This window comes from Equus przewalskii, unplaced genomic scaffold (assembly GCF_037783145.1).
Source record: "Equus przewalskii isolate Varuska unplaced genomic scaffold, EquPr2 ChrUn-10, whole genome shotgun sequence".
Lineage (NCBI taxonomy): Eukaryota > Metazoa > Chordata > Mammalia > Perissodactyla > Equidae > Equus > Equus przewalskii.
The window spans coordinates 2,411,171-2,426,044 of NW_027228747.1; the positions used below are offsets into that span (position 1 = coordinate 2,411,171).

General features: G+C 41.9%; 3 protein-coding genes across 3 annotated transcripts in view; 2 read left to right on the forward strand and 1 right to left on the reverse strand.

The window, feature by feature from the left end:
- The window catches only part of LOC139081463 (uncharacterized), a 41,965-nt gene that overhangs the window by 15,771 nt on the left and 11,320 nt on the right, over nucleotides 1-14,874 (forward strand). The window lies entirely within an intron of this gene.
- LOC139081476 (late cornified envelope protein 2A-like) lies at nucleotides 3,889-5,012 on the reverse strand. Its single transcript, XM_070607342.1, has 2 exons — nucleotides 4,982-5,012; nucleotides 3,889-4,458 (listed from the first exon to the last, which is right to left on the reverse strand). The coding sequence occupies exon 2, from the start codon at nucleotides 4,435-4,437 to the stop codon at nucleotides 4,138-4,140; it is 300 nt and encodes a 99-aa protein (XP_070463443.1). The 5' UTR covers nucleotides 4,438-4,458; nucleotides 4,982-5,012; the 3' UTR covers nucleotides 3,889-4,137.
- LOC139081458 (late cornified envelope protein 2A-like) lies at nucleotides 7,737-9,100 on the forward strand. The gene is made up of 2 exons (XM_070607277.1): nucleotides 7,737-7,778; nucleotides 8,493-9,100. The coding sequence occupies exon 2, from the start codon at nucleotides 8,603-8,605 to the stop codon at nucleotides 8,900-8,902; it is 300 nt and encodes a 99-aa protein (XP_070463378.1). The 5' UTR covers nucleotides 7,737-7,778; nucleotides 8,493-8,602; the 3' UTR covers nucleotides 8,903-9,100.

Genomic DNA, 14,874 nt, shown 5'->3' on the forward strand with positions numbered 1-14,874 from the left:
CTTATCCTGTTTTGAGTTCACTGCAATTCTTGAATCTTTATGCTCATGTCTTTTACTAAACTTGAAAAGTTTCAACCAGTATTTCTTCAAACATTTTTTCAGTCCCACATTCATTTTCCTCTCTGGGATTCCAATGACATCAATAGTATACCATTGGTTACTGTCCCACAGGTCCCTGATGCTCTATTAATTTTTTTAGGGTTTTTTTTCCTATCTGTTGTTCAGATTGGATCGTTTCTCTTGATCCATTTTCAAGTTCACAGACTCTTCCTTTTGTCATTTCTATTTTGCTATTGAATTCATCCAGTGATTTTTTAAAATTTCAATTATTGTTTTATTAGTTCTAAAATTTCCATTTGATTCATTTTTGTATATTTTTTTGCAGAGACTTCTTATTATAACATTGTTTCAATAGTGTTCATAATTGTTCATTTGAGCATTTTTCTAATAGCTGCTTTAAAATCTTTGTCATATAAGTCCAACATCTGTGTCATCTTGGAGTTGGTTTCTGTTGATTGTCTCTTTCCATGTGAGTTGAAACTTTCATGGTTCTTCTTATGCCAAATATTTCAGTTTGTATCCTGGCCATTTCTAACATTATGCTATGAAACTTTGGGTCTTATTTAAATCCTATGAAAAATGTTTATTTTGTTTGTTTGTTTTAACAGGCAATCAACCTGATTGGGTTCATTTCACCAGTTCCAATCCACCTTCTATGTGATGTGGTCCCAATATCAGTAAAGTTTTCAAAAGCTTTGAAGCATTCTCTGTATCCATCCAGAGTGAGTGCCAACCAGTGGCCAGCCTGGGACCAGGGCGGTAGACTCTCTGTTAGTTAAGTTCTCATTTTGTGTTTGTTTGCTAATGGGGATCAGATCCATGTGTGTATGTCCTGGGGGTGAACCCTGGGGTTCATAAACAATTTTATGAGATCACTTTCCTAGGCTTCTCTCTTCCTCTCTGCAGTCTCCCCCATACTGTCTGATTCCCCGGGGATCCCCTTTATGATCCTGCCAGAAATTGAGGTTCTAGTTACCCCCTCTTCCACACACTTATAAACCATATAAAGCCCATGTCCAGGCCTAAGAACAGGGAGGACAGAGAGAAAAAAAGAACAACGGAGGTTGGCCCCACCCTTGTGAGATCACAGCTCCACCAAATGAAAAGGGATTTCTCCTCACTGTTTTGGCTCCGCTGGCCTCCTTTCCAGCTGTTGACTGCCACCATGGAATTGCTTAAGGTATGGATTGTAAGAAAACAAAGAGGCAAGAAAAAATGGGGGGTTTCCACACTCTCTGAACAAGGGATTTACCCTTGTTGCTCCTTAAGCCACAACCAGCTGGCTTCTCCTAAAGGTCTCTATCTGCCCCTAGTGCTCCTTTTCAGGTTTCCAGCTGTGTTAAGTTCAAGTGAAGAGATACCAAAGGGAAAATGGCAAACTCATCACCATCTCAGTTCCACTCTAAATTCTGGTGCTCTTCCCCAACTGCCTGCTGCTGTTTGAAAGTTCTCAAAAAGACTCGCTCTATGCAGTCTGTCCAGGTTTCATGCCTTTATTTAGTGGGAGGAAGAGACGTTGACTCCATCTTACTCAGGATGAGAATTTCTGAATTGTAGTTTAAGTAGTAATTCTAATGCCTTGTTTTTATTTCCTTCTTCAGATAGACGAATCATATGCATGTTGGATATGGAGAGATCTTCTATCTACCACTTTTTCTCTGATCTTTTCGGTTTCATATTTTTGCTCTTTTCATTTTTATCTTCTCTCTCCTTTAACTGTACTTTCAGTTATATGCATTCTTCCTAGAGTATCTCATAGGTGATTTTGTCTTTTTCCTCAGTTTCTTCCCATGCCCAGTATGTTTATAATACTCTTTTTAAAAAGTATTGGTCAGTCGTTTCTAATACCTCTGATCTCAATGGAATCTTTTTAAATGTATGTGACCCTTATGTATTTTGTCATTTGGGCCTGTGAGTTCATATTCCCTGATGAGTATTGGAGATTCTCAATGGAGATAATTACAAGGTAAATGCTCCAAACCAAAATGAGGCCAAGGACTGGATGGTGCACAATGAGCCCTATTTATAAAGTGCAAGCACCAGAAAATCAACTCATCAGGACAAAATTTTACCTTCAGCTCACCTCCCCTGCCCCAGGCAGATAATATTACCTACTTATTATTTTGAAATCCACCACCCTCTGGGGAGCTGAAGAAGGGGAGGCAGGGATGTGAAAACCCAAAGTGAGTTAATCTCCACCTTTTTTCTGAGCTCCTCCTGGGAGCAGGGTTCTCTGTGTTTGCTGACTTTACTCTTGAGGGAATTTAAGCCTCCTTAGCAGCTCCATAGCTGCGAGACTCAGGGTTGAAATTGAAATTTGGCAATTTTTTTCATCCTTAAAATAAAGGGAAATCCCAATTATAGAATAAACAAAAAACCCTGGCAAGACTAGACAAACAGAGAGAAGATATAAAGAATATTATGAATTAAAATGTTATATATCTTCAAACCTACAATAAAGCAGAGAATAAAAAGATAAAAATAAAATGCTATCAATAACTATATTCTAATAACGTTGAAAGCTTAGAAAAAATGGGAAATATACATAGAAAAGTATAATTTACTAAAATAAGTTTAAGAAACAAAAAGTATGAATACTCTTATAAGTAATAAAGAAACTAAAGTACAGTTTAAAATCATTCCTACAAATTAACAACAGCACAGATGGTTTTATACGCAAGTAGTAAAAATTTTAAAGGACTGTATCTTTTCAAATTTATTCAAGGAAGGTGGGCATAAAATTCATACAATCACTTTTTAAAATAGATAAGCACTTTTTTGTAAATGTAAGTCCTTAAATATTAAATACACCAAGTTTCAGCAATTCTTCTTCTAGAAGACATGTACAAGAATGTTAGCGCATAGCAAAAACCTGAAAACCGCAAAAATTGCCACTTTATAGGAGATAGAGGGTCAAAACTAGGATGCGTGCATACCATATGACTCAGCTGTCAAAATGAACTACAGTGAAACGCAGCAATTTGGACAAATCTTAGAACTATAGCATTAAGTATAAAAAGATTATGTACAGCATATATTTTAAAAAATAAAAACATACTGAAATCAATCATGTGAATGTGTTAAAACAATAAACAGGAAGGAAAAGAACAATAATTATTTTAATTATTAAGTAAAATACATGCTAGAAGGATAGATAGATTTAGATGAACAGGTACATGAGTACATAAACAGGGCCATATGCCTCAAACACGAGAGGGTGCCTGGGACCAAAGATTATGATTAATTCAACTGTGTGCCTTAGAGATTTCTTAAGACACATAGAAGAAAAAGACAGTCGGGCTCATATACTGCTGATGCTTTAACAACAGTTAAACATAAAGGATAGCAGGCACTCTTCTCTCTGGCTATAAAATCTGTAATGCAAAGAAACGTGAGATCCTTTGGGTTCTATTCTTGCAACATCCCCACGTGACTTTTACCAACTGTCTATGGATCACAGAGCAGAGAAAGAAGGGACCTGGGCATGGACCCATGAGCAGGAGGAGCACTTTGGTGAGAAGCACTCAGGGAGCAGAGTAAAAGGTGGCATCAGAAGAAGGTCACCTCTCCACAGGGCCTGGGAGGGGACACTTTGTGAGCCCAGCTCCATTAGCTCAGGGTCATGCAGGTTGGAGCAGGGGGTAGAACCTAGTGTCCCCTGTGAAAGCCCAGTATGGGCTGGGATTTTGGAGGCTCCTCTTAATGGAGGAATAAATGGGGAAGCTGAAGTTTGGGTAAAAATTCTGCTGAGTTTGGGAGTGAGGAGTGGGTAGGTCACTGGTAATTGACCCTAAAGGATGAAGGAATGATAAAGACCACGGAGCAATGTAAGCAGAAAATGGGAGGTTTATTGTCACTTCAGGAAAAAGTCAGAGGCAAAATTCAAAAAGTCTAGTAAACAATTGGGATAATGGATCAAACAGAAATATCTACCATTAAAATATACTAAGTCTCCCCAGACCTTTTCAGCCTCCAAGTTATAGGAAGAGAGGGGTGAGGAGAAAGCATCAGGTTGTGGAGGGTCCATGATTATTTGGTTCTTCCTTTGTTGCTCCTCAGTGGTCCTCAGGGCCCAGGTCAGCAGCAGCCCCCAGAGCCTCCGCAGCAGCCGGAGCCCCCCGAGGGCTCACCCTCACAGCAGTCTCGGCTCTGGTGCCGCCGCCGGTGGAAGAGACGGGGCCTGTGGTGGCTCAGGCAGCAGCCCCCTCCCCCAGAGCTGCAGCAGCCCCCAGAGCTGGGGTCACAGCAGGAGGAGACTGGAGGGGGACACGGGGCTGGGCACTGGGGTGGGCACTTGGGGGGACATTTAGGGGTGGGACACTTTGGGAGGCACTTGGGAGGAGGCTGGCACTGCTGCTGGTTCTGCTGGCAGGACATCTCAATGGGAATTAAAGCAACCTTAAAGTAAAATTAAAACCAAATAAAATACATCACACGTAGAATAAGAATGTCTTCTACTCTCAAAGAATTTTCACTGTGCTAGTAACATGTTTGTTAGGCGTACTCTCATTCCAGAACAAAAGTCCTATAAATGTGTGCAGCTGACATTAAAGTTCTGTGCATAGAATGTATGCTACATATAAAGATCAGTTTGTCACCATTTTATCCACGTGCCTCTACCCATGAAATGAATTCACAATTAGACAGAGGTCCATTGTCTTTAGACACATCAAGTGTATGTGTGAAATCTGCCCAGGGGACAATCAGCAGAGACTTGGAGGAGCTGCTCCCTCTCCCTCTGGCCACAAGGACTGTGATCCCCAAGGCTAATCCCTGTTCACACTAGAACTCCCTCTATGTTTCCACCCTTGACCTTTCCTCTTCACTCTGTTCTGTTCTTTCATCCACCATGTCTGGGATATTCTCCAGGTCCTTCTTCTCTATAAACCCAGAACCCTCCCTTGGGCTTGCACAGACTCACCAGGACCAGACTCAGAGTCAGCTCAGGCTCCTGAGGCGTCAGAGAGGATGAGGAAGAAGGACCAAGGAAACCTTTTATAGGGAGTCCCCATCATGGGCTTAGAGATGAGCCTTTTCTCTGGGAGGAGCAGCAGAAGCTTTTACATAACTAAGGAATGTGTGGGGCCATTCCTGACATTGCCCTCCTGGAAGTCTCCTTCCCAGAAAGCTATAGGAACACCCAGGTTTCTCACTAGCACCCAAGAACTGCATGGGCCTTCAACCAGTCACACCCTTTCCCTAAGATAAGCCTCAGATGACCTGAGAGTCCCAAGAAGCTGGTCACTGGGCTGAGACTCCAGGGTCTTGGGTCACTGTGTGCCAGGCCCTTCTCATGAGGTGTATGGTCACACTTTTCACTCCAGGCTTTGTGAGGTGGGGCATATGATGGGAGGAGTAGGAATGAGAGGATAGAAAGGATTAAGAGAACTTTTTGGAAGAATCTGTAAGAATTGATATCTCTTTGTACGTGTACAATGGAGAAAATGGATAAATCAAGAATTATACCAAGATATCAAATCTCATGACCAGGAAAATGATCTTGTGATGGAGAAAGAACAAATATTGGGAGGGGTATAGATTTGAGGTCCTAGTAATACACTCAGGTAGAGAGATCCAAGAGACATTTAGAGTTACCAGCCTGGAGGTTATTATTTCCCAGGCTAAAGGGACTTGGAGGCAAAATTCACCCTGGCATTCATCATCATTTATATGTACATCCAATATGTTTATTTATTTGAGCAACCAAGCATGCCAGGCGTTTTTCTGGACCCCAGAAGAAGAAGGTTTCTTTATTCAGTGGGTCTCACATTCTGATGGGATCCACACTGTGGAGATAAACACAAATACCTAGAATATTTTAAAATACTGACGGCAAGACCCATGGGGCAGGGACCACTCTTGAAATAGCAGACTGTTTCAAACTCATTTCAGGTCATGGTACAGGATGAGGCACACTGAAAGAAAATTTGACAGAAGTTATAGTGAAGTGCTTCTCTATCCCCCAGCCGGGGGAATTGGCTTTTCTGTGTTTTTCTATTCGACCCCCAAATAAACACACACACACCCCTATCTTTACTCTCACTCCATCATCGTTACAAACATCTCTTCTCAGAGAATGAGGAAACTCAGGATGACAACAGCAAAGACAGAGTAGACTAACCACAAATCTCATTGTGAAATAGTGATTCAAGAGATGAGATTCAACTCATCTTCTTTGGCTCTCGTGGACCTTTCTCATGCAAAGAAGAATTCCAAAAAGTCCAGTGGACTATGAACTTCTCAGGGCAGAGGTTGTGTCTGATTCACCTCTGAATCCCAAATTCCTAACAGATTTACACAGACCCAAATTCCATTTAACCAAATACTTTGTTCGTGTGTTGATTCATTTCACCCTCGACCTGAAAGCTCTTGGAGAGTAGGCTCTATGTCTGAAAATAGATAATAAAAATTAGAGATGGGGCACCTCTGGGCTAAAATGGACTTACAGGTTATTCCATCTCCTCCTTATTTTGGGACCCCAATGAGGATGAGGCCATCTCTGTTTTGTTCGCAGCTGTCCCTGTCCATAGCACTAGCACAATGAGTGGCACATCTTATGCTTTCAACAAGTGAATAAATTAATCTATTAATTAATTAATTAATCTATCTAGTCCAAACTCTTCCCTGATCACTCACTGACAAGCTGAACTCAATCTCTTAGTCAACGTCACCCCCTACCCATACCCATCCCCAGTGATAATTGAGCTCTCAGTTCAAAAGACGCCCAGCGTGATGAACTTCTCCCAGGGCTCCTATTGTAGTTTAGGGATACGCTCCTTGAGAGTTGCGATCATAAGCGCCTATCTCTAGACTGCACATAAGGTCTAGATGCCAGTAATTTATTTTAACAAACATTATTAAGCATCTTCTATGTGCCAAATATACGACACATCTTTTAATTTCTTAATGTTCAAATCAATGAATAAAATCATCATTTGAAAAAAGAACAGTGATATTTAGGAAACATGAGTGATATTTCAAAGGTCATGTAAAGAGCTAAAACGTACCCCAGCTTCCTGGCTAGAGTTATAGAGGTCCGACCTCCATAGCCTGCCTACTTCTCACCAAGTTAAGTGTTCATTGTCTTGACACTCATCACTGTCCTTACAACTAAAGGAAATCAAGTCGACACAACCATTTCTCAGGGTGCATCAGAGGGAGAAGCAGAGACTCAGGGTCCCCACTGAAGAGCAGACCCAGGAAGGCTGTGTGGATGGAGAGAATTATCCCAGTTAAAGGCTCCTGGGCAACCAGCCTGGGAATGGCAAGTACTGAAAGCAGACCTAAAAGACAACCTGGAGTGTGGGACGGAATCAGAATGGAATATTTCCCCAATGACAAAAAAATCAAAAATGAAACAACCTACAGCTTCGAACTGAGGTTTCCCAGAGGACATATAGAGTCTTTGTCCAGGCACTGGTCCCTTGGGAGTCCCAAGTCAACTCTCCAAGGCTCCAGCCTACGGGACACTGTGACTGGTAAAACCTCTCTAGACTCCAGCCCCAGATGAGGGTCCCAGGAAATCCCAAGGCCTCCTGGGAGGCAGGAACAAGGAGGCAGGGGAATGTCACGAATGACCTAGCACATGCCTGGTTGTGCAAGAGCCACCTCCTGCCCCTCCCAGAGCCAAGCCTGAGGCCTATAAAACACGACCTGGATCCAGCATCTCATCTGCTCTGACACCCCAGGGAAGAGTCTGTGATCCTGCCTGTGACCGGGTGAGTGGGATATGGAATTCAGAGGGGACTCTGAGCAGGACAAGGAAGGAGGTGACAGCTGAGAGGTGAAGAGCAGAACAGAAGGATGGGGAGGAAGGAGGGAGGCTGAGGAAAGAGGGTGACATCTTTTTTGTTTTTTGAGGAAGATCAGCCCTGAGCTAACTGCTGCCAATCCTCCTCTTTTCTCTGAGGAAAACTGGCCCTGAGCTAACATCCACGCCCATCTTCGTCTACTTTTTTATATGTAGGACGCCTACCACAGCATGGCGTGCCAAGGGGTGCCATGTCTGCACCCGGGATCTGAACCGGTGAACCCCGGGCCACTGAAGCAGAACGTGTGCACTTAATCGCTGTGCCACTGGGCTGACCCCGGGGGTGACATCTTTGATTTCTGCCACACTGAGCAGGAATAAAATTCAGAAGAAGAGGAAAAGACCATATTGTGGGTTAAGAGGTCACTGGCACTTGGCCATTCCGGAAACTGACCTGGCCTAGCAGGCAAGTGTGTCAACCTCATCTAGATTAGGGGCTTATCTCTATGTTAAGACCATGGCACTTCAGAGACTTTTGAGCACTGCATGCAGGACCCTGAAGACTGAGAAATCCCTGCTTCCAAGAGGCATAAAATGTTTACATCTGGATTTAAGTCTATATACTTTAAACCAGAGGAACCATTATATTGTTTCCTTCTGGATACTTACTCGTCTGTTCTAGATATTATCTACCATGGATTGATGCTGAGGAAGGTAAAGCTCATCACCCTTGATTGAACCTGTCAAAACTATGTCATTATTCTCTTCCAAACTGACTGAACTCCTGCCGAGATGTCCTGCCAGCAGAACCAGCAGCAGTGCCAGCCTCCTCCCAAGTGCCCACCGAAGTGCCCCACCCCTAAATGTCCCCCTAAGTGCCCACCCCAGTGCCCAGCCCCGTGTCCCCCTCCAGTCTCCTCCTGCTGTGGCCCCAGCTCTGGGGGCTGCTGCAGCTCTGGGGGAGGGGGCTGCTGCCTGAGCCACCACAGGCCCAGTCTCTTCCACCGGTGGCGGCACCAGAGCCCCGACTGCTGTGAGGGTGGGCCCTCGGGGGGCCCTGGCCGCTGTGGCGGCTCTGGGGGCTGCTGCTGACCTGGGCCCTGAGGACCCCGGAAGAACAAGTGGAACAAAGCACCAAATTTTTTGCTTCCCCTCCTCCCACTCCCTCACTTCGACATCCTGACATCCTGGAGCTGACAGGTCTTAAGCTAACTTAGGCATTTCTGCACGTGGAAATTTCTGCTTCCCCTTCATTACCTTTGCAAAAATAAAGTTTCTGTTTCCTACTCAGAAGGGGTCCTGGTCACTCCCTCAGGCCTCCCTCAGTCAGCTCCTCTCTGAGGGGCCTGGGACAAGGGCAGGGCATGGCTAAGGGGTGGGTAACTGGGCATTTCCCAGGGCTTCATTTTATAAGATATGGGAAAACATCACCAGAAGTGTAATGAAACTGAGGAACATGTGCTAACCAGAGTCTGTCTGGAGGAGAGAACGTATGTTGATGACAGAAATGGGGAAGCAGGTGGAAGTGAGAATGTGCTATTTGATCACAACACCATGGTCTTAAACTGCCTTCTAAGAAGAGTAAATTCCCAGCTAACTACAGAACTTTATTTTTCTCAATTGTAATACATCTTTTTGCTTAAGCCTTCCCTAACATAGAACTCATTCTCTCGTCTAAATCCGTGTTGAACAAATAATTACATGATAACAGATTCAAGTGGGCCAAATTACACGTGAGTCCAGATGCCTGCATGAATCCAGCCTGGCGTGTCACCTGGTTGTTAAGAGCACAGACTCTGGACCAAAGCTCTTGGGTTTAAATCCCAGCCCTTCTGCTTACTAGCTTCTCTGAGCCTCAGTTTCACCATCTCTAAAATGGGGATAACAACAGTATCTTCCTTAAAGGGTTATTGTGAGTTAAAAAGGTTAGTATATGTAACGTGTGAAGAACAGTGCTGTCTCCAAAGGAAGCCTGTACAAATGTTAGCTATTTTGGCTGTTGCTGCCGCTGTTTTGTTGCTAAAAGTGAGTCTGAGTTGCCAAAGGGACTGGACCAGGAGTGTGGGTCAATGTCCATTTGGACTCTTTTGGCAAACAGGCCTCCCAGAGGAGGCAATAGCTGATGGCCACTACGCTCGTCTTCTCTGCTTGCTGGGGCCAAGAGCTGGTGAGAGGTGGGGATAAATTGTTGGAACAATTGCAAGCCCCAGGATCCAACCAGAGCCTCTCCTTTCATTTCTTTCTCCCCCAGCTTAATCCTCCAGGGCCCACAGGGCTCATGACTCAGCAGAATGTGGGAAAAGATGGCTCAGGTACCAACAGGGAAACGAAGACAACTCTCCTTAGTGCCAGGCTGAGAAGAATCTGTGTGGGGAAAATTCTAGACTCAAATTGAACAGACATCCCGATAACAGAGTGGCTCTGCATACGACACGGCCGTCTGCTCCCCTCTGTCCCCGCGGCCACCAACCACAGCCTAGGTTTATCTCCTGACCTAGAACAACAGCTGGCTGGGGGGCGCCCTGCCAGCAGGCTTACCCCAACAAATATGTCCTGCATAGTACACAAGTAACCATTTAGGTTCCTTTTTCAATCAACTTTAAAATTGTAAAAATAATTTGTGCTCAAAATAAAACAGCTGTAAATTATAGGAAAACAGAGAATAGGTCAATCGTCCTCACATATCCTATGACCCAGACAGTGCCATTGCCATCCCCATTCATTGGCCCCAGAGAGCATCTTGCATTCGGCTGCCTCTCAGCACATGCTCATCCTCTCCCCACGTTTGGAATAGCCCCTTCCTCCTTCCTCTCCACCCATCAGAGTTATTCTGAGAGCGCTTAACATGTTGGAACGTGAAAAAGCAGGGCATTGCGCTGCTAGAATTCATGTGTCCTATGGCACAAGGACAATTTTACTTGAAGAAAATAAGTACATGGATAAAGGTTTATACATCTCAAAAAAACATAATACACATTTTGTTTTCAGCAAATCTCTTTCAGAGTTTTCAATTAACAGTAGTTTAGGTTTCATTTGTTTTGTTGCACAACAGATCAAAGTATTGAAAAGGATTCCCCAGGGCAGACCCTAAGACAAGAATTTCTGTGCAAGAGATATTTTAAGGTAGGACTTCCAGAAGAAACTGTTAAGGGAGGGAGAGAGCAAGTCAGGGAACCGGGAGAAGCCACGCAAGGTGCAACCCCCAGCAAAGTGCCCTGGAGAGTAGCTGCTGCGTCAGCTGCAGGGGAGCTCTGGAGTGAGAGTCTGTGCTCAGATTTTGTCTCAGCTGGAGGAGGTAGAGGTGGCCTTTCATAGTCCCACACCAGTCACTTGTTGGCTAAAGGCTGTCCTAGAGGAAGGTACTTCCGACTGTTTACCTGAAATTAAAACTTACTTAGGCATCCTGTGTTTTACCTGGCAAGCCTACATCGAGGCAATGAGAACAGGCAGTGCCAAGATCTGGAAATGGAAGGATGCCAAACAGGGCGAGCCTGGTATTTGGGACACATACCCCCTCCAGTCATTTGTGGGTTCTGAAAGAGAAATTGGTGACTAAGAAGCTGAGAGGCTGAATCCACGGGAGTCCAGAGCTCACCAAGAAGCAAGGGGCACAGGAAAACAGCAGGATTCAGTTGGAGCCCCGAGGAGTAACACTTGAAGGAAGGGCAAACCAGAGATACACTGACCTTCATGAGACTGAACCCTTGCATCAGCGACCTTGCTCTGTGTACATTTTAATTCCGATGTGTAGATTCTTTACCATTTTCTGTGTACACTATCACTTTGTCTGTGAATAATGATGAAGAGGGCCTTGAAGTTTCTGCCATCTTGATCAAACTTTAGGCAGGTTTCTTCCTGACTATAGGCCCCATCTCCCTTTTCTTAGAGCATTTACTTTAGAAAACTTGCAATTGTAAATTCTCTCTCCATCTCTTTAAGATGTAAGTCTTCTCTCAGCCTCTTGCCTGTTTCACAAGCCAGGAATGTCTTTCTTAAGGCCCTGAGAGTTACCCCTTTGAAAGGAAATCATCAAGGAAGATAGAGCCCCGATCACCCAGTCTCTGTGAGAAGATAGGAGCTTAACTTCAACAAGCACCAAAGAGCAAACACAGGGGGTCTAATCACGTTGGCCATCCTCCCCACTAAAGCCCTCCAGTACTTTTCCACTAACTGCTCCAGAGCCTAAAAATCCTCCCACCTTTTGCTCCAGCAGAGTTTAGTTCAGTCTCACTCCCCTATTGCGAGTCTTAAATAAACTCTTCCTGGCCCGTTTCATTCTTTCTAGTGCAATGTTCTTTACAATAATGGCAGTTTTTATCTATTTGTTATATTTTCTGTCCTGTTGCCCTGGGTTATGGCTATGATCTCCAATACGATGTAAAACTGAGTTCCTTATCTCAGAAAGATTTCAACATTTTTAGCCACCCTTTATTCGCTTGAGCAACTTCATTTCTGTTTTTAATTAGCAGAGTTTTTTTTAATTTATAATGAATGAATGTTGAATATTACTAAACCCGTTTTCTGTATCTATTGGTACAATCACATGATTTTCTCTTTATTTTGTAAATGTGATGAGTTGCATTAATTGACTTTCAAATATAAAACCAATCTTTCACTCCAAAAATAAACTTAATTTGGTCATTATGCACTGCTTTTTTAATGTATATTGCTGCGTTAAAATGTACTAATATTCTAAGGATCTTAAAGATTTTTGCATGTATGTTTATGAAAACATTGGCCTGAAATTTTCCTTTCCTTGATATTCTTGCCAGATTTTGGTGTCATAGTTATACTGGCTTAATACAATGTGTTGAAAGTCTCCCATATGGAAAAGTATGTGTAAAAGTGATATCATTTCTTCCTTAAATATTTGCTAAACTTCACCTAAGGAGGCATCTGCATCTGGAGATTTCTTTCTGGAAAGAATCTTAATATTATAGATTCCATTTCCTTAGCATGTATGTATGTGTGCATATATATATAAGGTTATTTACATTTTTTATTTATTATTGTATTTGTTTGGGGAAGTTATATGTTTTTCTAGAAATTTGCCAGTTTCATTTAAATTTTAAAATGTATGGAAATAAAAATTTTATGGTGTCTTCCTACTATCTTTGTCAGGTTTGTAAGATCCGTATAATGATGTCCTGTTTTCGTTTTTTATATTGGAAATTTTGCTTTTCCTCTTGATTCTCTTGAGCAGCCTTGCTAAAATTCTATTGATTTTATTAATCTTTTCAAAGAATCACCTATTGGTTTATCGATTTTTATATATCTTACATTTGTTCACTTTTTTATTTCTCTCATTTTCCTTCATTCTATCTTTAAGTTTAATTTTCTCTTCTTTTCCAATTTCTTGAGATAGGTATTTAAAGCACTGATTTCTTTCTTATCACTGTCTTTCTTTATTGATTGCTTTTTTATTTAGAATATCGTCTTTCTTCTCTTCTAATACCTACATTTATGTCTCTAAGTTATTCTCTAAGCAAAGATTTGGCTATTTTCCGCAAAGTTTTTTTTTATCGTATTTTGGTTATCACTTAATCCACAATCCCTAATTTACATTGTGCTTTGTTTTTGATTCATGAGTTATTTAGAAGTAACTGTGTAATTTCAAAACACTTGGGGATTTTCCACTTATCTTCCTTTTTGTTATTAATCCACTGTGGTTTTATACATATATATACATATCCTGAAAGATTTCAATGCTTCATAATGTTTAAGGCCCCTTTTATGATCCAAATATAGTCAATTTTGGTAAATGCACAAATGCACTTGAAAAAAGAATATGAGTCCTGTCATTGTTGGTTGTTGTGTCTGTATATGCCAAAAATATTAAATTTGTTCATCATGTTTTTCCTATCTTCTATATCCTCACTGAATTTTTAATGATTTTTCCATCAATAACTGAAATATTACATGTTCACATCTACTAATATATTTGTGGTTTTACTTTTCCATTTGATTCTGTAAATATTTATTATTGTTATATTCAGTCAACATCCATCTAGATTTATTGTTTTTTTATTCCTTCATACAGCTTTAAGCTAATACCTGGGGTTATTTTCCTTCTGCGTGAAGATCTCTTTTTCGTATTTCCCTCTGCCTGGTCTTCTGCTAATAATTATCTCCATCTCTCTTTGTTATAAAAATGCCTTTGTTTTTCAATGGTATTTCCAGCATGTATAAGTGCTAAATTGATTGCACTAATGACCTCCATTCTTCACTCCTCTTTATACTCATGCCTGTTGCTACATGACTTTGCAGCTCCTTCTATCAAAGGATAGAATATGTTTCCAGAATCCTTGATTTTCTGTGTCATCTTGTGACTCGCTTTGGCCAATGGGATGTTAGCAAACATGATAAGCGGAAGCTTGGGAAAATAGTGTTGCACATTTCTGCCTTGCCATTTCCGTGAGAACATGCCTTATCTAATATTTTAGATGATCAGAGAATCATGAAGCAAAGCCAGGATGTTCCAGTCATCCCAGCTTCGTCCAACCTAGATCTGCCAAGAGCTAACTCACAGATACGTGAGCAAGTCTAGCCAAGATCAGCAAAACTGCCCAGTCAATCCAGATGTGTAGCTCATGAGTACTTGTCCCATGCTACCGAGATTTATGGTTGTTTTTTACACAGCATTATTTGGCAATAGATAACCGATCAATAAATAATTGTAAGTTGGCAGTTACTTTGTTTAGGCACGTTGATGATGTCATTAATAGTTTCAACTGACTTCCATTATTTCTGTTGAGAAGTCAGCTATCAATCTGATTTCTTGCTCCTTTGAAGATCTTTTCCCTTTTCCCTCTTATTTAGAGGGACTTTTATTTAAGTCTTAAATTTTTATTTATTTTGGTTGTCTCCATTTTAATAGGATATGCCTAGGATTCATTTTCTTGGCTTTTATTGCACTTGGGAGTCACAATCATTTTTGAACCTGTAGCTTGGCAAAATTCTGGGGCATTATCTCTTCATATACTGCTTCTTTCTGTTCTCTTCTTCTGGGACTCCAAGTAGAATTACCCATGTATTAGACCTTTCACCATAGTCTGTATATCTCT